This window comes from Phaseolus vulgaris, chromosome 7 (assembly GCF_051622355.1).
Source record: "Phaseolus vulgaris cultivar YP4 chromosome 7, ASM5162235v1, whole genome shotgun sequence".
In the NCBI taxonomy this organism is placed as follows: Eukaryota; Viridiplantae; Streptophyta; class Magnoliopsida; order Fabales; family Fabaceae; genus Phaseolus; species Phaseolus vulgaris.
In genome coordinates this window covers 57,295,340-57,317,925 of record NC_143504.1, presented here as the reverse complement: position 1 = coordinate 57,317,925, position 22,586 = coordinate 57,295,340, and the positions used below count along the sequence as shown (strand labels likewise).

Sequence of the window (22,586 nt, the reverse complement as noted above, 5' to 3'; positions counted from 1 at the left end):
GTCTATTAATGCTTTAGTCTGTTTTTTTACTGAAAACTCAAAATAAAATCAACATTCAGTTTAGTATTGTTTAATTTCTAATATAATATTAAAGTCAAATAATATTGTTAAGTAATAAATGCACCAGTAAATGTATAATTAAAAATATGTTAGTGATATGGTTCAATTTTTCTTTTGATTGAAAAGTAACCCACAGACTTAGTTTGAATGTAATATTAATATTAAATTTAAACAAATCAAGGATTTTTCTAAATTTTATTTTAAATCCATCAAAATGTTTTAAATTTAACAATTAGTATCAAATTAACATTATACAAATTTTATAAGGAATGAATTCACAATTAATCCTTAAACCAATATTGGCATAACTACGAGTAATAAACAAAATAGTATACGATAGAATTTATATTACAAAACCTCTAGAATGATAAAATTTTCATTTGAAGTATTTTGGAAACCAAATCTTCATGTGGACTAATTTCTCTAAATAATTGGAACCTTTTGACATTTTTCTACACAGAGGGACATTTTCATTTATTTATATCTTAACACTAATTATTTATCGAGTAAACTATATTTTTTTTTATTTTACATTCTTGATGTTAAGATTGTTTTGGTAGTCGAGTTTTATAAAATTATGAACAAGTTTAAAAGACGAGTCTTACTAGTTTATGATTTGAATGTGATTATGTTTTGGTTTGTATTGTATATTGTTAAAATTAATGTTCATTGGATGTTTTGTAATAGGTAGAACACTTATCTTAACTAATGTGGAAAAACCATGTTTAAGATTTCTTACATTTTTTTTTAAAAGGAATATATGTGCTGATAAACTTGCTAATAAACTTTCATTTAGTTTTTTCTTATATTTTTTTTATTAATAGATATAAATTATTCATATGCTGTTTTTGTTAATATATGAATTTTGATATAGTTTTCCTATATTTTCTTTTAATAGTATTTTTTTTTCTGTGTTGATAAATTATTGTTGTTATTTGAGATGTTAACCTAATATGTGAAGTCTCATAATATCTAATCTGATAATTTTTTATTTTCAAGTTTCTAAAACAACTTATGTTTTTTAAACGTTGATTTCTAAGTATGCCAATATTACCGTAAAAGCAGCTACCAAAATAACAATTAAGATTTAATTTTATAACTAAAATAAAACTTCGATGTTCTGGAAATTATTTAATTTTTCCTATTTTTGAAAAGGTAACATGACAATAATGTATAACTTTAGGAATTAAATTAACTACTTATTCATAAGTGTTAATCAAATTTAATAATTATTTCCATTGACAATATTATCCATACAGTAGAACTCTCTCATCAAACAGTTTTCCAGTGCAAAAGTACAAAGGCGATAATACAAACATGACTAATAATCTATTTAACATAGATACAGAAATAGACATTGATATAATATATAGACACAAAAGATATATACAATTTTTAAAATGTAAGATAAAAAATTTATATATATAAATATATTTTAACACAGAGATATTTTGAATTTTATAATTATAATAAAAATTTATATAATAAATTTAAATTTTTGATAAATTAATATATTTTTACTTTTTAAATTTATGTTAGAATTATCTTATTACAATTGTCATACGTGTGTTCTGTGTGGTATAAGTGTCTCGGTGTCTGAGCCTTATAGCTAATGATTGTTCTGTGATAATTTGGAGTTTCAATGCCAGAAGGGTAAAATGGTATTTTCATACATTAACGTGAAAATCAGTTTGGTTGGGACATGATTCATTTCCGAGAAAGAGAAGAGAACCTTTGGCGGTTTCTGAATGAGGAAAACTCATTCCAATCTCTTTAAATGTGAAACCGAAACTGAACTGAATGTTACATTAAAGAGGAACTAGCCAACAACGAGGAAGTGGTCCCATGTTCTTAATTGAAGTGCTGACAACGTGGGTCGAGAAAGTTGCCGGAGAACAAAAAAAAAGAAAGAGCAGGAAAATTAAAACAAAAAATCAATTTTGGTATTTTCGTTGACCCTTTGGTGATTTGAGGTAGCTGGCATTTCAAAGGATCCACCTTTATAACTCAGCTGTTGAATTGGGCAAACTGGTTCTTGCCCACGTTGAAACTGCGGATGAGGTTCTGTGTTTTGGAGATTCAGATCCGTGAAAGGTGAGTCAACGCTTTGCAGACGTCAGAATACTAATGTAGGATCATGTGATGGTTGCCTTTGTTTATTGAACTCAGGATTCTTCAGTTTTTGTGTTTAAAATCTAAATGGGTTTGTGCTTTGCAATAGTTGTAGTAAATTGCTGCCACTGCTTTCTTCTCTTCGTTTAATTACGAGGAAAAAAAAAGGCTTTCGTAGTTTTAGGCAATTGGGTCTAGTTGAACTTTGTATGATGTTGGTCATTGTGATGAAGAGTGATTTTATTGATGCCATTTCAGGTTATGATGTCAAGGCAGCCTGGTGAATCAGAAGGGTTTGAGTTTGTTTTGTAGTGTTGTGTTGTGGTGTGTTAAGTATGGGAAGGGACTTGTTGGATTTGTTGTCCAAGAACAAATGGAGGTGTTCTTGGTCCCTTGCGGTGACAATTGCTTCTGTTGTGGCATTGGTTTCTGTAGTACATTTGTTCATGTTCCCTTTGACACCTACTTTCAATTATTTTAAGATAGCTAAAGACTCTTGCATCCAAGCTAATGCTTCGGCTGAATTTCCGAGCAACCGTGATCAGGAACAACCTGCAGTTGATTTCAAGCTTCAGTTTCCAGCTGACTTGCACGGATCAGTTGTTTATCAGGGTGCACCATGGAAGGCTGAAATTGGCCATTGGCTTGCTGCTTGTGATTCTGTTATTAAGGAAGTCAACATTACTGAGGTGACAACTGATGCCATTTTCTATTATTTCGGTCTTTTTTGTGTGTATATTCTTGTGTTCTTCGAGTTGTTAATTTAGAGGCTTCATGTTTCTGCCAGTTAGTTTTTCAGAAGAGGTATGGTTGTTATTGGCATTGACTTGATATCTTCTTATCAAAAGTATTTTTTGCCTCTGTAATAATATTGTTGATTAACAGATAATAGGTGTCAATAACTGCAAAAATGACTGCAGCGGCCAGGGGGTTTGTAATCGAGAATTGGGACAGTGTCGATGTTTTCATGGTTATTCTGGTTAGTTCGCTTCCCTCCTTCTGTCATTTTATTAACCTGATACATCATGCTTACCTCATGTTTAACGAGAAGTGAGTATGGTAGGTTTACTCATTTTGACAAACATTTATTTTACCAGCTAATGAATGATGTGTTTTTTCCTGTTTGTGGACTTATACTAGGTTAAATCTAGAATATATATGTAATTTGCTTGTACATTGTTCCTTGAGGGCTCTGCTTCCATGTCTAAACCTTAGCTTCCTTCACTGTGGTACCTTGGGAACGAATAAGGAATTCCAACAGTTGACAAAGTCTAATATGAGATGCTTGTTGGAAAGCTAATTATCTAGTCCACACCCAACTTGACATAGTTTATGTAGTTAGCCAGCTTATGCATGATCCATGGTAGAGACTTTTTCAAGTCATAACTGGGATTCTTCATTATTTGAAGATTATTCAAGGATGGATTTCTATTTAAGAGCGGGGCGAGCTATCATTGAAGGTGTATACACATGTAGATTATGTCGGATCCATTGTTGATAGGAGATCCACCTCATGATAATACATTTTCTTAAGTGGTAACTTGGTGAATGGAGGTGCACAAAACAAAATATGGTTGCAAGGTTAAATGTCGAGGGTTGTGGATGAAGGTAGTTCTGGAAGACCTCAACAAAAAATGGAGCCCTTGGGAGATTTTCTATGTGACTACAAATCTACCACTATCATTGCTTGTAAGAATTCAGGCCAATATGGTACCACAAAACACAGATAGGCTTACACTTCACGGACAGTGGCCTCAGCAGCAACATATTAATTAACAGTTATATTAACTAAGGAGCTTTCCGTGCAGTGCTTCCATGATCTTTCTTGCAAGCAAGGAATAATAGATATCCATTCACCAACTTGACATGTAATAAATGTGATGGAGATAATGTGTTATTTGTGTGCCATGTGAACAGCATATTTCCAAGTAAATTTGTTTCTGTTTTCTTTTCTGTAAATAATAGGTTAGAACTAATATATATATGTTGTTCCCCTTGTATATTAATCAGAAAATTTTTAAGCTTTTTTAATATTTCAAATCTCTTACTAGTCACTTCTAAATTTGTTGACTAATAATTTTTTTTGCTATTGACGTTAACATTCTTTGATATATCTGGTTATTGCACAAAGACATTTCAGAACAAAACAAATTACATAACTTGTCACTACCATTTCTTGAATATATTTGGTTATTGGACAAAGGCATATTTAATTCATTAGTTGGCCTGAACTCGTGCTAATTTCTGAGGTGACAGGGGATGGGTGCACTGAACAACGGCAATTGGAATGCAACTATGAAGGATCACCAGATCTTCAATTTGGGCGATGGGTAGTCTCTATTTGCCCTGCCAATTGTGACAAGACAAGAGCAATGTGCTTCTGTGGAGAAGGCACAAAATATCCAAATAGACCATTGGCAGAGACATGTGGGTTTCAATATATGTATGTAAAATCAGATTCCTGGCATTGAGTTTCATTGGTGAAGTTTCTCAATATGTATTATTCAAATATCACTCCTTTAATCTGTTTCAGTCCACCTTCTGAACCTGATGGTCCCAAAATAGTGAATTGGACAAAAATTGACCAAGATGTGTTCACAACTAATGGTAGCATACGGGGTTGGTGTAATGTGGACCCAGCTGATGCATATGCTGGAAAGGCAAAAATTAAAGAAGAATGCGACTGCAAATATGATGGCCTTTCGGGCCGACTTTGTGAAGTGCCTGTAGAATCTGTTTGTATTAATCAATGCTCTAGACATGGTCATTGTCGTGGTGGATTTTGTCAGGTGATTCTTTTCTTTATTATTGGGTTGGGGCACTTGGATTTTGTTGTCTGTTTATTGGGAGAAAAACTGTCAATCATCTATTGTTTTCATTTTTTATTTGTAGGGATTGACTAGTGGCAAATAAATTACTACTAATACATATATGGTAAAGGAAATTATTTTATAACATTTAAGCCCATACTGAAATGTCTTTTTCTTAGAAAAGTTGGTTTGACCATGTTTATTTAGAAATCAAGTAATTGAAACTGAAGGAGAATAAGCCTATAAGCAAACAGTTAAACAAGACAAAGGAATGAAAGATCAGTGAAGGATTGAAAATTCATGAACAAAATAGCAGAGACTCACAACTTTCAAAACCTTTGTACAGATGCTGTTTCAGTTTTAGATAATTTGTGGTTTTGGTCATCAGTGTTGAGACTTTGCACTCAGTAGAACTAAGAAGCCTATATACTGTGAAGCTAATTGACACTAACAGTTACTAGAATGAAATCTCTTTGGAACACTAAATGCCAGTTATTACTTGTCCAAAACAGTGTCTACCTTCGTTCCTTTAAATGACATCCACAAGTTTATATAGGGGAACAGCAGTAAGATAAAATAAAACTACACTCATCTTTTCGGTGCTGAATAAATTCAATCTATGTCCATTCATTGTATGTAGATAAAAACATTGTGTATATGTAGTGTGAGAATGCTCACTTCCATCTAATGTCAGTAAATAAGGTGAATATAGTGTATTTTCAGTGTGATAAGGGCTGGTATGGAGTAGATTGCAGCATGCCATCTGCCATTTCTTCTATAATAGAGTGGCCTAGTTGGCTTCGTCCTGCTCGGATTGATATTGTTGACGATACTCATGCCAATGGAAAAATGATTAATCTCAATGCTGTGGTAGCGAAGAAAAGGCCTCTTATATATGTTTATGATTTGCCCCCAGAGTTCAACAGCTTGCTTCTTGAGGTCAGGATAATTTGAATGTCACTCTTGATTACATCTAAGATAAAAAAATTTACTTTTTTTTCTTTCTATTTTCTTAACTTATTCAATTTTGGTTACTGCAGGGACGCCATTTTAAGCTAGAGTGTGTAAATAGAATTTATGATGACAAAAATGTAACAATATGGACAGATCAATTGTATGGTGCCCAGGTATTTCATGACTTTGAGCATTTCATTTGATAAAATATAACATTTATAGCAGTATATTTATCCTGTGCGGGTACTTGTCTGCAGATGGCACTTTATGAAAGTTTGCTAGCTAGTCCTCATCGAACAGTAAATGGTGAAGAGGCAGATTTTTTCTTCGTTCCTGTTCTTGATTCATGTATAATAACTCGTGCTGATGATGCTCCCCACTTGAGTTTGCAGGTATATTTTACTAATTGTTATTTTTACCAGAATATATCTGTTGAGTATCTGTTTCTGCACGTGGCATGTGTATAAAGACTAACTGCATCAGTGTTTCAGCCTGTGCATGCTCGCAGTGCTTTTAGATCATTCTGAGTTATCTGTGATTGATTGGATGGCGTGTCATTCAACACTAACATCTATGTTATGATATGTGCATGGATTTGCCTTCCATTGATGTTCCTGAATTACTTTCAAAATGGGAAAGACAGTTGCATGCGATGTTCTTTTCCCTTTTAGAATGGAAGGATATTAATATCCTGAGTTATCTATTACTTCTTTGTTCTTACCATCAGTAATGCTCATATTATGTTATGCTACTCTAGGGTTGTAGATCTGTTTTGTAATATATATATATATATACATACATATAATATACTTATATATTTATGAAGCATTGGTTACAGATTCCTTGTTTTTACACTGTCATTTTTCTCCTTACATTTTGTTTTATAACATTCAGGAGCATATGGGATTGAGGAGCTCTCTCACTTTGGAATATTATAAGAAGGCATATACTCACATTGTTGATCAATATCCTTATTGGAATCACTCATCAGGAAGGGACCACATCTGGGTAAGGAGAATTGTTTATCCCATGTTGAACATTTTTTTACGAAGAAACTTATACTGTATTTTCTTGTGAGAAGCATATGCTAATCAGTTCGCTTTTGTTTCTGAAGGCAGTTTTTTTCTTGGGATGAAGGTGCTTGCTATGCTCCTAAGGAGATATGGAATAGCATGATGTTAGTTCACTGGGGAAACACAAATTCAAAGCATAACCATTCAACTACAGCCTATTGGGCTGACAACTGGGATACAATTCCTTCCGACAAAAGAGGCATTCATCCATGTTTTGACCCTGACAAAGATCTTGTGCTTCCTGCATGGAAAGTTCCTGATGCTAACGTGTTGACTTCAAAACTTTGGGCTCGGTACATACTTGTCCAAAATTTAATTTTCACCTCAGTCATATGCTCTTTTTTTTCTGATCATGATTGATCTTGTATTCTATTCATTCAAGTTCTTCAAATGAAACAATACAACCATGTTACAATTTGTTTTCAGGACCCATGAGGAGCGGAAGACACTGTTCTATTTCAACGGGAATTTAGGACCAGCGTACCCTCATGGAAGACCCGAAGATTCGTAAGTTTACTGTAGAGAAATATTTTGGAATTTGTAGAAGGAAGCTGTTAATATGGCATATACATGTTCTCATTTTCCCTAATTATTAACCTTGATTTCCTGTTGCTTAATGTTTTTTATGAAATTGAATAGCTTCTCACTTTCTTGTCATCAAACATTGTTGATTATGTTGTTGGTCTGCTGAAGTTAGTTAGATATATTATTAAATGTTATAGAGGATATCTGGTTTCAATTTTGCTGGAAATGGTGCAGGTATAGCATGGGTATCAGACAGAAGCTGGCAGAGGAGTTTGGATCAAGTCCTAACAAGGATGGAAAACTTGGGAAACAGCATGCCAAAGACGTCATTGTGACCCAAGAGCGTACTGAAAACTACCACCTGGATCTAGCAAGTTCTGTTTTCTGTGGAGTGTTTCCTGGAGATGGTTGGAGTGGTCGTATGGAAGATAGTATTTTGCAAGGATGCATTCCTGTGGTCATTCAGGTAGTAATTCAAACTCTTTATCATTTCTTATCATTAGTTTATTGCTAGCCAGTTTTTTTATCCAATGTCCTGACTTTGTCACTGCTAAGGAGGTGTATGTCATTTGGCTAGATGAAAAATCCTATTGCATTTGAACTCAGCTAGCAATGGGCCTTAACAAAATGATGATTCATAACCATAGTTATTAGCATAATTCGATTCAAAAAATAGTTTGGTGTTTCACGATTCAGTGTCGATTGATGAGCTTGTTCATAACGAATTGGAATTATTTCTTATTCATCTTCAGAATGTTTTCATCACTTTAAATCTCACGAGTACTTTAGAAATGATTCACTCCTATTGGTTAGTGTTGAAAGTGGCTTATGTTCTCTTTTTATGTTAATAGTCTGTTATGTGTTTCATAAGTAATTGTTAAATGACTAAAATTAGCAATGATGATAACTGCATTCCTTTTGGCTCTTTGTTTTCTTGTTCTGTAGGATGGGATTTTCCTACCATACGAGAATATTCTCAACTATGATAGCTTTGCAGTTCGACTATCTGAAGAGGAAATTCCAAACTTGTTAAAGATTCTTCGGGTATTTATTTTCCCTGTTTTTTCTCTAGTTGTTGAGTTATTGCATAATTTATCATACAAATTAAATCAAGACACTGCCTAAAGTTGTCATCCTAGGAAACATTGGTTGAGTGATTTGCAATCCATGTCTTCTTGCAGGGATTCAATGAGACAGAAATCAAATTCAAGCTGGCAAATGTTCAGAAAATATGGCAAAGATTCTTGTACCGTGATTCTGTTTTGCTTGAAGCTGAAAGGCAAAAAACTGCTATTGGATATGTTGATGATTGGGCAATTGAGTTCTTAAAACTGATTGAGGATGATGTCTCTGCTACTTTAATACAGGTACTTTTCTTCATTTGTCAAAACCATTTTAAATTTCAGCAAGCTGTTATCAACTAGGTGTTATGGTACTCAAACCCTGAGAACATAAAAAGAAAATAAAGTTGGAAGCAAACAAAAACTACTGTTCTCAACCTGGCTTCCTATTTATATGCAAGATGCCTTACTTTTTTTTAATTATTCCAGCACTCAACTAATTAACTCCATTTTTTCTACTTTCTAACTAGTGGGTATCTATAAGATTTCACAAAAAAGATTAATTTCCAATTTCTAATTCAGTTATGAGACTGTAGGAGAAGATGGTTTCCTATGATATAATTATGCTGTTGGGTTATGTGGCAAGTAATTCCAAATTCAATATATTATGACCAGTAGAAATTGTACAGATTTTTACTAATCTGGTGCAATTTTATCTCTTAATTACTGAAATGGGTAAAATTTAAAAAAATTACCAAAATGGATAAGTAGTTCCACCTTCGCACGACTTAGTTTAAATTTGATTATATTGGGCACGACTTCAGTTCAAATTCAAATTCACTAAAGTTGTGCTACCTTGACACGGCTTGTTGTGCTACCTTGACATGGCTTCTTCACAATGAAGTCGTGTCATGTTGGCACAACTTACCCATATCGGTAATTTTTTAAAAATTTACTCATTTTAGTAATTAAGAGGTAAAATTTTATCAGATTGGTAAAAAATCCAAAATTGTGGATGAACAGAAGCGTGATGCTGTATCATCAAACATTATATGCAAACTGGAAAATAAATAATCTACATTGCAGTTCGTGAGCATGTTTGTCTATAAAGATGTGATGCATGTACCATAATATATACAACATTTTTTGTGTCATTTCCCTTGTCTATATATGTTTGGTCTTTTGACTAATAGTGTTTGTGTTAAACAAGGTTTTGCATTACAAGTTGCATAATGAGCCTTGGAGGAAACAACTTCGCCACAACAAACAGTTTGGATTACCTCACCAGTGTCTGGTAACCACCAGCTGAGGAACTTGGTTACCAAGATACTTCCGGAGGGAAAGGAAAACCTTTCTGCTTCATTTTGGCAATCAATTTTCATACCATGTTTCACATCATTTGTAAAACTTCATCAACTTCCTTTGTAGATGTTTCCATCTCCAGTGCAGAAAATTATTCAACTAGGTCGGACATACATCATTCTTTGTGCCTTTTCACATAAATATATATGCTAACTGCATTTTACAGTTCTTTTTTCAAAGGCTGCAGTTGTAAAATTTTGTCATTCACAAGAGATTTTTATGGTGAAAGAAAGAGAAAGAAAAATGGTACCGTATTTATTTTACGGCTCTTTCTCCCGCACCATATCATTTAAGATTGACATCCAACGTAAAATTTAAAACCTAATATTGTCCTTGATTTCATGTTTGCTTAAGGATGCAGAAATCCGGAAGATAATTTTTGTGCTTCATTTAAGCTTATGGATGACCATATCCAGAAATGAGTTATGAGTTTCAGATTTTCATGTCCGAAATGGGTGTTGTAAATGGTGTTGAGGATTGAGATTCATAACTCATTTATGCTGCTTACGGAGCTTGACATTCAGAATGTCATTTATGTTATCTAGGTAAGCTTCTGGATGGCTAAATCTAGAAGTGACATTAATTCTGGACCTGCATATCTGAAATTTTGTGATTTGACTTATAAATATAAATATCTGAAAAACAAATAAAATATTTTAAATTATTAAAGATATTACCAAATAGACATTACAGATTTTTGAATAAGGTTGACAAGGTGGTGTTATACTGATATAAGTAATTATCGCTATATAACTGATCTTAATATTGATTAAGACCTATTCTTGGGAAAGAAATTGATTATTTGTTTGGTAAGATCATAATTATAATCATAAGCAAAATTAATAATCTCAAAATCTCATGGAAACGTGAACTAATGCTACGAAAATAATTATGTTGTATTTATACACTGTTACATAAATACTATATATATAACTCTTGTGATGTAGGTAAGTCTAAGAAACTTTATGCTCACAATTATTAATATTACAAGATATTCATAATAAAAAATATATAAAATTCAATCCCTTTATTGTTTCATTCCACTAATATTTTATTTTACTTGAACACTCTTCTACCCCAAGATTATGAGACTATTAATGTAACCATGATAAAAAAACTATTCCATCAACTCCAACAAATTTATAGAAATAAGTTTTCCTTTTTTACACATGTATTTCTTGTATACAAATAAAATAATAGGTAAGATAATAGTATTTAAATAATAAAGTTTGGTTTGTATACAAATTGGGTCTCAGTTCTGAAAAAATAAGATCCAAATAGATGTATATTAGTTACATTTATCAATCAATTGGGTTTTGAACATTCATAATTTATCCTTAACATGAAAAAGTTATATAATTATTGCAATTATTATATTTTACAATCAAGTATTACTATATCACACAATCTTCCAACACACTATCTTCTCCTTCTTGCACTTCTCTAACAACTCTTATAGTAAGACCATTTCATCACTAGCAGTGAAAAATTAGGAGATAAGATTTAAAATTTGAACTTTTGTTTATATATTATGTTTTTATTTGATGAATTGGAACACTTGTTTGATGAATTGGAATTGTTCCAAGTGAATATAAAAAAGTTCTCCGATTCTCAAATCATTAATAATAAATAAGTAATTAGTAATAATAAATAAATAAAAAATGTATTGAGAAATCAGTAATAATAAATAAGTAACCAGTAATAATAAATAAATAATTATTGAGTTTAAATGATGCTAAAATTATATTTTTAGATTAAATCTATAAGATTATATTTTTAGATTTTTGGGTATGTTAAAATATGCATAGAAATTATCAAATATAAAAACTATTTATACAATAATTGAATAATCAAAGTTAGTTTTTAAGATATTTCCCAGTTGTGCTATGTGTTTATTTATTAGTAGGTATATTCATTATTTTTGAGTAATGGATAAATATATAAATATTGTTCCTATACGGTTAATTAATAGTTTAATTGAATACAATTTATATATTTCCTTCTCTCTTAATCTGTTTTAAAGATAAAAACTCCTTTCTTAACTTCATTTTGGACAATAATTTAAAAAGCATGCTCCAAAAAATAAAAATTAGAAAAGTATTTTATATTCTTTAACAATTCTTTTATTCGTAACTAAAAATTAGATCCTTTAAATCCAAAGCATGATCCACTTCGTTAAGAGAGAGCAAAGAATAAGATGAAGGAATCACAAGAAAGAGCTACACCTTTTAACCAAAATCCTGATAAAGTTGTCAATTTTGTTGTTGTTGAAGACTGAACTAAGCTCCTTTTTCACTCAGCCACTTTTTTTATGATAAACTATTTTCCCTCTAATAAACAACAGAAAGAAATTTTATCCTAAAAGACACAATCGATAACAGATAAGTAACCAAAGGTTCAACACCTTCTGATCATAGTTATAACATGGTTGAACACTTGATCCACTCAGAACCAATGTGTAACTAGTTTCAACCATAGGAAAGTAGGTGTATTTTGTTCAAAAACTTAGTTGTTCCAAATGGAAGTGGAGAAAGTAAGGTCCTCGTTTATGTCATATGCTTCAAACTGGATTTCTTCTGATGCAAGATAGTTACACACAACTTCATGGTCATGCATCTCAATCAATTCCTCCCAGTTAACACTACTCATGTCAGAAAACACTCCTGCTTGTTCATTTTCATCTCTTGATGCAGCTTCAGACACTGTTGAGCTTCCCGAGCTATCAGTTTTCTCTGTCTCTCTTTCATCTTTTAGTATTCCCATCTGTTGAAGAAACTCAAGCAGGTCTATCTCGGGTTTCTCCTCAGAATCACCAATTATTTTTGGTGGTGAAACTTGAGAATCTTGGGGAAGTGGAGGCAGAGTCTCTGAGTGGTTTTGGCTGACTAAGTTCTCAAGTTCTGCCACCCTTGGATGAGTAGAATGTGGTGGTTGAGTTGTTGTTGTTGTTGCAACCACCCCTTTTTGCTTAAGCTGTTGCAGCCTCTGGTGGATGACATGGACACTCGGTTGAGCATTGAGGTTGAGCAATCCACGTGAAGGGAACATGGAGATGAAGTTCTTGGAAGGGAACCACTTGAACTTTTGAGATCTGGTGGTGGAGTTTATGAGGTTTGGTTGCATGTGGGGGAGGTTGAGGTAAGCATCAGGACCATAGAGTCTCCTTGCAGCCTCATCATAGGCCAAGGCAGCTTCTTCTGCTGTGGCAAAGGAGCCAAGCCAGAGTCTTGATCTCTTCTTAGGCTCTCTTATCTCAGCCACCCATTTGCCCCATGTTCTCTGCCTAACACCTCTATACTCACATGAGGCATTTTGGGGACCACCTTTGCCCCTTGTTGGCCCTTTCTTCCATGGTTTTAGAGGGGAGTTTTTGCAGCCCTCCATGGTGGATAGTGGTGGGAATTGAGAAAGGCAAGGTGGTGGTGATGACACACTTGGAATTGATGCATGATGTGGGAGGAATGGAGCGGGATATGTAGGAGCAAGAGTGAAGTTTGGTGTTAAATGTTGTCACGTTTGGAGAAGTGGCCATGTGACCGTTGTGCTTTGTGAAGCCACAGATTGCTTCAAATCCTTAGTGTTTATTTATTTTTTATTTTCTTCTTTTTACTTAGAATTTTCTGGGTTGAGTGAATTCTTTTGTTGTTGTTGTCAACTTTGCAAATTACACGTGTTGCTTACTGCAACTAAGAGTTGCATGTTCTTAACATGTGGTGGGGATAATCATACTTTTGTTGTCTTTTTTTCATACAATACTTTTGCTGTCTAAACAAAAGATAACTTGTCTAACTGAAAAGTTGGAAAAAGAATAAACTTTTTACTAACTTATGTTCTTGGAATTATGGTCAAACGCTTTTTAATTGATTCACCTACTTGTAATTGGAAGTCACGGATAAAGGATTGTTGCTGCATATATACCAAATATTTTTCAGACAGAAAAAAATACACCTTAGAATAAAATGTTATTTGGTCCTTTCTGTTTCTTTTTTCATAATTTTGGTCATTCTATTTTTATTTTTGCCATTCTATGTTTGATACTCATTTTTACAGAATTGTAATTTAGCTAAATATATACACACATACATATATATATATATATACATACATACATACATATATATATATATATATATATATATATATTCATGTAAAAAACTGGTCAATAAATAGCAAATGCAAATATCCCATATAGGAAGTTGGTTTTCATCCATAGTTCTTAGTAGGATCGATTATGAACTGTATATATAAACTGGTCAACCTATGATTTTGAAATTGAATTGACAGCTCAAAGGGACTTTAACAGTAGTCCGTCTTAGGTGTCAGCTTAAAATAAACTTCACATGGCAGGAGAACCATCTTGAATTATGCAATATACACAAGTTTATCAGTTTCTCATCTCCAAAAAACTTTAATTAATAGCAATGTTACAAGATAAGGATCTGTAAATGAAGAGCTATAATTGATCCCATGAGGATAGAAAATAAGGTTATTAAATGTAGAGGCAATGACTACAGTATATACATGGAAAGAGTTTTTCCAAGTGACTGTGAGTGCTTTGAATGAACTCTGACACTCATCTTTGGATTCTATACAATAGCTGAATTTGACCTCTTAAGGGGAAGATTATCAGAAAGATCCACCTCAACATTTTCCAATATCACGAGCAACATTTCACATGTTTTCCTGCTATTCACAGCCTGATTCTCGAGACCTACTTCACCTTTATCCCATGATTTTCCTCTATTTACATAGCTATGTCATCTGTGAATTACTTTCTTATCATTGAGGCCTTAAAAATTCCCACTTAAAACTAAAGAAAGCGAATTTAGACATTACAATGAAGTGATGGTAATGTAAAACTGATGCTAAAGGCAATCGTATGACACAACTATAAATACGATTACGAGACAAATAGGAAATAGATTATTCGAGGAGGAAAAGAATGATAAACTTGTAAGTGAAAAGATAATTCACATAAAGCACTTGTGTAAAACAAGTTAAGAGATATACCATCGAGATTTCACATTTTCACTAGAACCTTATAATACAAGCGACTACTTTATGTGAAAATTTACACCGACAATTGATTTTAAATGGTAGATCTGAATCAACATTGTTATTGGCATCAGAGCTGATCAACCTAATTGTTAAATCTCATGCAAAGCACCACTTCCATGATTCTCTTTTCTTGGCAAAAGATTCTGCAACTTTCTTGTAAGGGTAAAGGCGATGCCGTACATGTAATAGGAGACTAGGTGTGACAGTATGGAGATCATCTGCCGAGTTTCTTGAGGGAAGAAAAAATGGAATGCATTAGATAAGCAAACAATATACATACATGTATAAATAACTAGATGTCATACACTTGGCTCAACCAGATTAATCTGGTAAACCAAAATGATCTTAGGATACTATTCAAAAGCCAAAAGCCAAAAGCCAAAAGGTGAATACAAAATTTGAACATTCAAATTAGAACATTTTGTAAATATCGAAATTTGAGCACATTCAAAAGCCAAAAGGTGAATACATATTCCATACCAACATCTTGATGCAAATGCAATCTGCCTCTTTATTTTTTGTTTTCATTCATAGAACATTATGGACTAGCAAAGAAGCAAGCTACAATTTTTACTAACTTCTGAATTTTGAAGCTATAAATAAAGATCCACAAACCATAATTCTTGTGCTTTGAGGTCAAGATATTACGACACAAAACCCTCGTTTGAACCATATATGTTGGTACAGATACTGTGGATATGGGTCCTGTCCTTTTTATCAAAAGAGGAATTAATGCAACATTTTCTCTTTTTTAAAAGGACTAAATATCTCCTGAAGTGAAAGAACACGGTAATGATAATCATCAAACCAGTAAGGAAGTGCATGGCACATAGGCTGTCCACATCTAATAAGATACAAAATTTAAGTAGTTTGGGTAGACCTGGGACCTTGTATAGAGAATACTAATTTTACCTAATTTTCGACTACTGGCAGTCGGATGAGGAATGGCGGCAGACAGATGACCACTCTTTCAAGCATAACTTGAGATGAAGCCTTTCATTTTGATTTTGAGTGAGCTTTGCACATGTTCTTCCATTTATCCTTCAGGTCTTGTGATGTACGACGCTTACCAACTTTCTCAAACACATGAGAACCAAAAGCCAAAATGTTTTTCCACTTCCTTGGGTCATCGAAACCAAACTTCTGTACTCCCTCCTTCACAGAGAAAACAAGCAATTATTACAGCAGTTGAAAACACACACACATATACAATATATATAATATCGTTGAGATACATTAAAACTCAAAAACTCAAGGTGAAAGAAACACATAGGAGGGTCCACATCCTTTAACTTTCTATCATAGTATGAGATTGTTCTTAAACAATGAATTGATGTGGAAGCAAAAGAAATACATGTCCCAGGAGTGTTGTTTACACAGAAACATAATGTAATTAGCTACTTATAAGGTGTGAAATCATACTACTTAGAAGAAGTATGGAAGAAAGAAAAATGATACCCTTAACATGTCTTCCTCCTCAGCTGTCCACGGAATTTTTTTTCGTCTTAATTGATTACCCTGAAATACTGGGCGTGCCTGGGGTTTGCTGTCAGTCAAATAACCAATTAAATTAGAATGACTACAACAGTATCAGTCCTTCAAACGTAATTATTACTATAAGGCAGCATTTGGTCCATGATTTATTTTTGCATCCCCAAAATCTTACAGTGGGATGACGCATTCGCAAATTTAGTATAAGATATGAAAAATTACCAGTGAAAGACTTATTCACAGAGATATTTTATAAATTAGGACTCCCACAATCATTTCCACTAGAGAAAGGGGGACGAGATCATTCCCATTCTGTCATGGGAACAGTTCTAAATTGTTAGAAATTGAGGAATAGTTCCACTTGGCACCCCATCAAATCATTCAGTATACCATCAACCAATAATGGAGTTGAAGCATTGGAAGGGAGAGATTATTAGTTCTGGGGTTTTCAGGATTTCTGAGAATTTGAGATGGGATCTATTTTGGGAAAATGACGAAGTTTTCAAGAAAATTGATTTGAGATTGCAGAACAGAATGAAGGTAAGGTTTTTCATTTTGGCTTTTGTTAATGTATATCAATGCAAATCTTGTTACATCATACTTGTTCTCGTAAGGATATTATTAGTTCTGTTTGTCAAAGTTGAATTTGACACTCAGAAGATTCTAAACACCCACTAGCACTGGGAAGGAGGTGAAAATTAGAGATCATACCATACCACAAGTATAGATATCCATGATCTATCATGATTTTGTAAAAGGAAATGGAGAAATAGAGTGAGATATAAATCATTCAAGCTGGATGAAAGAAATTAAAGAATGCATCAGATGTTATTTGTCATAGAAAGGTCTCTCTTAAGCTTAAAGGAAACTTTACTACAGCCACAAATCCAGTGGCTATTTATGTTTGAAAACAGCCTTTCCTGCAACCTCATGGATGGTATTTAGTTCCATATTGACTATGATACGATTGAAATGAAGTATATAACCGAGATGTAAACCTTATCTTACACATCAATTTTGTGGGGTTGAGGGGGAGTGTAATTTAGTCTCATTAACTAGTGATATGGCTAAAACAAAGTATATAAGTACAAACCTCATCTTATAGGTTGGTTTTGAAGGATTGAGTTAGGTCTAAACCCCATTTCTAAGACTTTAATGTTTTTAGTACTGAATGTGTCGCAACAAGGGCCAACAAGAGCATAAGATCCAAGTCGTAAGTTGGAAGAGTGTTCATACAAGATATGATTGAGAGTGGATATTAGAGAGAAAGTTGAAGTGTAATAGAATTAGAGAATAGTTGAAAGAAGTATTTCTACTCAAGTGAAAAATATTGTTGAACCCAACTGAATCAGAGATACAAGAAGTTTTTATACACTAGATCAGTTAGAGCTTAAGCACTCAACTCACTAGATAGATATTGCATCATTATAGAGTTCTACAGGACTACAGCTGTAGAAAGAACATACGAAAAAAGAGAGTAAAACTACTCTAATAAAATGATACCTACCAGGAAAAGATGGTAAAACTGTGTGGAGACTAAGATAGTTTAGACACATGTAAAAACGACCAATGACAACACTAGTTAAGAGAGCTGATCTAATTGAAGATAGCCCAAAAATTGTAGATGTTGAGTTAAACCATTGGTTTTGAAAAAATACATTGCCATCTTTTGATCCATGTAACTGACTCCACAACATCACACAAAATATTCACGGCATAAGAAACAAAAGAAAATGCATCCTTAAGAAAATATTGTTGCCAAAAGTATTTAAAACTCCCTTCACCAAATATGGTAGAACTCCTTAGCAGCCCAACTACTCAGATATTAATAATCACATATGGTAGGGAAAGTTTAAGAACTTACCATTGCATTTCATGTTTACGGTATCTCATGGAGTATCTAGAACTAGAAGTACTATGTTTATCACATTCAATTTCAGACATTTCCTCTTTTCCAGTATTATGTGCACAAACTGGCTCTGTTGCTCCATCAATAGCTTGCTGTTTTGTCATTTCTTGTGGAGTTTCATATCCAGCATTGCTTTTATTAACAAGGGCATTATTTGTTTTTTCACCAGTACATGTGTCAACATCATGTCCATCTACATGGTCAGTTGGCACTTCATTTTCTTCAACTCTTACACCAGTTATGTTCTTTGCATTTCGCATTTCACCAATTTTCTCTTCTCTTAAAATTTCAACTGATCCATTGCTTACATTTTCCTTTTCTCTGCATGATGAATTTTGTTGCTCACTTCTTCCAAACTGAAGATTATTGGCTTCATTTGCATGCTCACCAACATGATCTTCTCTATTGTCTTCACACCTTGTCAACTGATCATCTTTGTTGTTTTTTACATGAATATGTTCACACTCACTACTCTTTCTTGAAAAACAATGTTCTTGCGTACGAAATTCATAAAGAAGATTGTCAGCAGCTTGACTCATTTTACCTTTACTAATAAAGATGGTTAAGTCCTTCCTTGCCAAGGAAGCTTTTTCCTTAGCTTCAACATATTCTGAAATAGTGCGAGAATATGCACAAAATGGGCAAAAAAAGTTGCCCTCTGCATCCAACTGTACAGATGAACCTAGACAGTCTTCATGCACCATCAATGGACAAGTAGTTGTTTTACAAGTCAGTAATTGGCCACCTTGATTACACTTCATGCAAAGATTTTGTTTATTTAGTTCATTCATTGCTGAGAAATCTTGATCAACTGTGAAGTGGGAGCGCAGGAATTCATGCTTTTTTGCTTCAAGACATTTTTTTTCGTTGTGATATCCATCACTATCACTTGATTGCTCAGCTTCACAACCAATAACTGCACCAACTATAGTTTTATCACAAACAACTGGCTCCTGGGAGAGATTTAAAGCTGCGATATCTGGTTCTGTCTGTTTGGGTTGCTGTAGATTAATTATTTGCTGATTTTTTTCTGCCTTAGCATCATTTGTTGGAAGGGTAGTTGTCATACCAAGACAACATTCAGTAACCACTGATTGGATGACATTTACATCAGAAATTGGTAATTGATCACTTTCATTACACTTCAAACACAGATTTTGTTCTGCCTGCTTTTCCATTTCAAGGCTAATTTTTTCACCTTGATACACAATATCACCTGATTTCTCTACCCCACAACCATTCCCAGTATGATCTGGAGCTTTAACACCAGCAATTTGCTGCTGTGAGTCATTTGGATCTTTGAGTTGTAAATCTTTTTCATGTTTAGACCTATGTTTACTTCCGGAAATCTCAAGCAGGATTCCATCTGCGAGTGAAACATGTGGAATTGACTCGACCTGCAGTTGCTTAGAATTTTCAGCACCAAATGTAGGTTGAAGCATCAAAGCATCATTAAAAGGAGTATTTGATTCATCACGGGGAACTTCAATATGGCTGCTAGGTTGGCACAATTTTGAAACAGTGCATTTATTGGGAATATCCTCTGAGGACCCACCACCCAGAGTTTCTTTGTTATTATTTTCTACATGATGATCTCCTCGTTCAGAAACTAGAAGAATTCTTTCAGTTAAATGTTCTGACACTTCCTGTTTGAGTTGAGAAACTGGCTTCTCTTTCTTAGACTCAAAACTTGTAGATGCAGAAAATTTAACCCTCTTTGAAGTTCTACAGAAATCATCACATTCATTTAGACAGACTTGCTTTCTATCAAAGTGTTCTGTAAGATAATCATCAGCTGAGTAAACCCTACTCCTCGTGGAGGGTGAAGAATTATTATCAAGCAAGTGTTCTTTGGAAGTTTTATTCCCATTCTCTAAAGTTAAGGACACTGAGATATCATTTCCTACCATATTTTCAGTATTGGTGGAGTTCCCAACTTCCTTAGCTGAATGATCATCACGTTTGACATCATTTACAATCACCGAATAACCATTATTCCGAGGAAATAATCCACTCCTTTCTTTCAAGTAATCAGTATGAGGATGAGTACCTTCCAAGATTGTTTGTCTCAGCTATTCAGGATTAGGAAAAGAAACAGATCATACAAAAATGGGATGAAAATGTACAAATCTCATACAGGAGAGTTCTCAAAGGACACTTCCATTACCTGCTCTAAGTGACATTTCAAATTGCCAGCTCTTTTGTGATTTATAAACGGGTAAACATCTGATTTCAAAAGCTCTGCTCCAGTCATTTTCAGATTTGATAATGGGGTCTGCTTTATACGTTACATAAAGAATAGAGGGAGATTTATTAGCATAATCATAAAGATCCATCTTCAAATAAAATAAAATAAAATACTAGAGTCTGGAAACAACAAAAATCACGTTTTGATTATTTCCAGTATAAAATCTTTAAACAAGAAATAAAGTAAAAATGAAGTGCCAGTGATGTAATTGTTTATATGAACACAGTAAATGAAAAGAAGAAACATTTTCCAAAACAAACTGAAACACAATATGAGTATTCAAATTAGTTCAAATAGCTTCCAACATTATACAGGGAAAGTAAACTATGCCATTTACATATCGAAGGAGATTTAGTGTGTATTTGGGTGAACATTTACAAAATTGATTTGGGTTAATATTAACTTTGAAGCTAAGTAATTTATGCTTGTATATTTTTATCTCAAAAGCAAGTTTCAAGTATAACTTAAGCGTAGACTTTTCACCTCAAATCAATTTACTTTTAATTAGTCCTAGTCAAACCAAGATTTAGATGCAAAATCAATTTTACCCAACAATAACTAAACAACCTTGTCTATATTAAAATCAAACCATGGCTAACTCAATTCTAACACTTCCTACTGTGATATGATCATATCAAACACACTTAAAATTTGAAATTGTTTTACCTCATTCAATATTTCCTGGAGGACATCTTGACAACCCCGCGAAATGTCAAATCTAGCTCTGGAATCCGATGTAGAAGAAGCTACACGTTCAACCACACTACTGGGCAGTTCCTCCAAACACCTCAAAGAAACTATCTCCTTTGTAATTTCGCCAAATTTATCCATCCCGACAGGTGCTGAATCAATCAAACCTACATCATCATCAACAACAACTGCATTAATCATGAAATTTTTCACCAAAAACGAAATTAAAAGGAAAAGAAACGTGTATGGTCCTTTTTACCCTGCAACATGGGAGTCGAGATTGCTTTACAGGCTGATAGAGCTTCAATGACCCAAACCCAAGCCAATGCTGAAGGATCTTCGCCACCGTCCATGGTCTATGGTGTTTTCTAGTGCACCGAAACCTTAAATGGCTTTGAATTGTGGTTACCAACGCTCTTCGAGGGTTTCAGAGAATGCGGGAGCGTTCATTCCCGCGCGGAACGTGAATACGTCATGGGAGTTGCGAAGAGGAATTGAAAAATGCGATTTTGATTTGAATTGGAATAGCGTTTTGGTTTCAGAAATCTGAGTGGTTCGAAGAGAAAGCTGGGAAGCACTTCTGCAATAGGAATCGCGTTTTCTATTTCAAATCTCTCTGTGATTGATTTTAAACCCATTGGAGTAAGGGTAATGAATGCTTACATTTTTTCCACATTTCAGAATAAAAAAATTAAATTCACATTTAATATTTAAAGTTTTTGAAATGGTAAAATTTTCTACTTGGTCCACTATAAAAAAAAAATTATCCTATAAAATTATATATGAATTGAATTTAGTATAAAATATTTATAATAACATTTTGAAAAAAAAGTTAATAACAAATTAATCATGAAAAAAATACAAATCCAATCATTACTTATGTTATTCTTCATGCACCTATGTTAACATAAATTTTGATGGAAAGAGTTATAATCTAAAAATATAATATATCAAAATATATTATTTATCAGATTATCTTTTATAATGATAACATGTATTGGACCGATTTAGTTAAACTTTAAATATATATTTTTGAAACATTTAAAAAAAATCACTTATTTAAAAAGTAGAGAGTTTAATAATAATTTATTTATTTTACAAAGTTGTAACGTATAATAAAGAGATATATACAAATAATAACTTCAAATGAAAGATTACTATTTTGTGTCTGAAAATTCAAGTCCCCTTGGTTGTTTTGTCAACAAAGATAAGTATAGAGTTCTTAATTTAAAA

The 22,586-nt window shown here is 33.3% G+C and overlaps 3 protein-coding genes across 4 annotated transcripts; 1 reads left to right on the top strand and 2 right to left on the bottom strand.

The window, feature by feature from the left end:
* The first annotated feature begins 1,635 nt into the window (after positions 1 to 1,635).
* LOC137830588 (exostosin family protein) lies at positions 1,636 to 10,136 on the top strand. 2 transcript variants are annotated; one of them, XM_068638023.2, is made up of 15 exons: positions 1,636 to 2,154; positions 2,431 to 2,861; positions 3,058 to 3,151; positions 4,429 to 4,615; positions 4,706 to 4,961; positions 5,706 to 5,921; positions 6,023 to 6,109; positions 6,194 to 6,328; positions 6,831 to 6,944; positions 7,055 to 7,302; positions 7,436 to 7,516; positions 7,769 to 8,000; positions 8,480 to 8,578; positions 8,716 to 8,901; positions 9,806 to 10,136. In XM_068638023.2, the coding sequence occupies exons 2-15, from the start codon at positions 2,508 to 2,510 to the stop codon at positions 9,902 to 9,904; spliced, it is 2,388 nt and encodes a 795-aa protein (XP_068494124.1). In that variant the 5' UTR covers positions 1,636 to 2,154; positions 2,431 to 2,507; the 3' UTR covers positions 9,905 to 10,136. The 2 variants fall into 2 exon arrangements, with proteins under 2 accessions (XP_068494124.1, XP_090161010.1); XM_090304884.1 differs by lacking the exons at positions 1,636 to 2,154; positions 2,431 to 2,861; positions 3,058 to 3,151; positions 4,429 to 4,615 and having other exon boundaries at positions 4,822 to 4,961; positions 5,695 to 5,921.
* Positions 10,137 to 12,131: 1,995 nt separating this feature from the next.
* On the bottom strand, positions 12,132 to 13,423 carry LOC137828376 (dehydration-responsive element-binding protein 2F-like). Its single transcript, XM_068634913.2, has one exon. It carries the CDS (start codon positions 13,339 to 13,341, stop codon positions 12,463 to 12,465), a length of 879 nt encoding a protein of 292 aa, XP_068491014.2. The 5' UTR covers positions 13,342 to 13,423; the 3' UTR covers positions 12,132 to 12,462.
* Positions 13,424 to 14,880: 1,457 nt separating this feature from the next.
* Positions 14,881 to 21,977, bottom strand: LOC137830586 (uncharacterized). Its single transcript, XM_068638022.2, has 7 exons — positions 21,613 to 21,977; positions 21,330 to 21,520; positions 20,583 to 20,690; positions 18,371 to 20,487; positions 16,474 to 16,561; positions 15,928 to 16,170; positions 14,881 to 15,244 (listed from the first exon to the last, which is right to left on the bottom strand). Exons 1-6 carry the CDS (start codon positions 21,704 to 21,706, stop codon positions 16,012 to 16,014), a joined length of 2,757 nt encoding a protein of 918 aa, XP_068494123.2. The 5' UTR covers positions 21,707 to 21,977; the 3' UTR covers positions 14,881 to 15,244; positions 15,928 to 16,011.
* Between the last annotated feature and the right edge of the window lie 609 nt (positions 21,978 to 22,586).

Excerpts from the sequence above, each read along its gene's own strand:
- LOC137828376 (XM_068634913.2), bottom strand. The coding sequence starts at position 13,341 with ATGGAGGGCTGCAAAAACTCCCCTCTAAAACCATGGAAGAAAGGGCCA.
- LOC137830586 (XM_068638022.2), bottom strand. The coding sequence starts at position 21,706 with ATGGACGGTGGCGAAGATCCTTCAGCATTGGCTTGGGTTTGGGTCATT. Across the intron at positions 20,488-20,582 it reads TGAAATGTCACTTAGAGCAG|CTGAGACAAACAATCTTGGA; the intron begins GTAATGGAAGTG and ends AATCCTGAATAG. Across the intron at positions 16,562-18,370 it reads CGTAAACATGAAATGCAATG|CAAACCCCAGGCACGCCCAG; the intron begins GTAAGTTCTTAA and ends TTTGACTGACAG.
- LOC137830588 (XM_068638023.2), top strand. The coding sequence starts at position 2,508 with ATGGGAAGGGACTTGTTGGATTTGTTGTCCAAGAACAAATGGAGGTGT. Across the intron at positions 7,303-7,435 it reads ACTTCAAAACTTTGGGCTCG|GACCCATGAGGAGCGGAAGA; the intron begins GTACATACTTGT and ends ATTTGTTTTCAG. Across the intron at positions 7,517-7,768 it reads CATGGAAGACCCGAAGATTC|GTATAGCATGGGTATCAGAC; the intron begins GTAAGTTTACTG and ends GAAATGGTGCAG.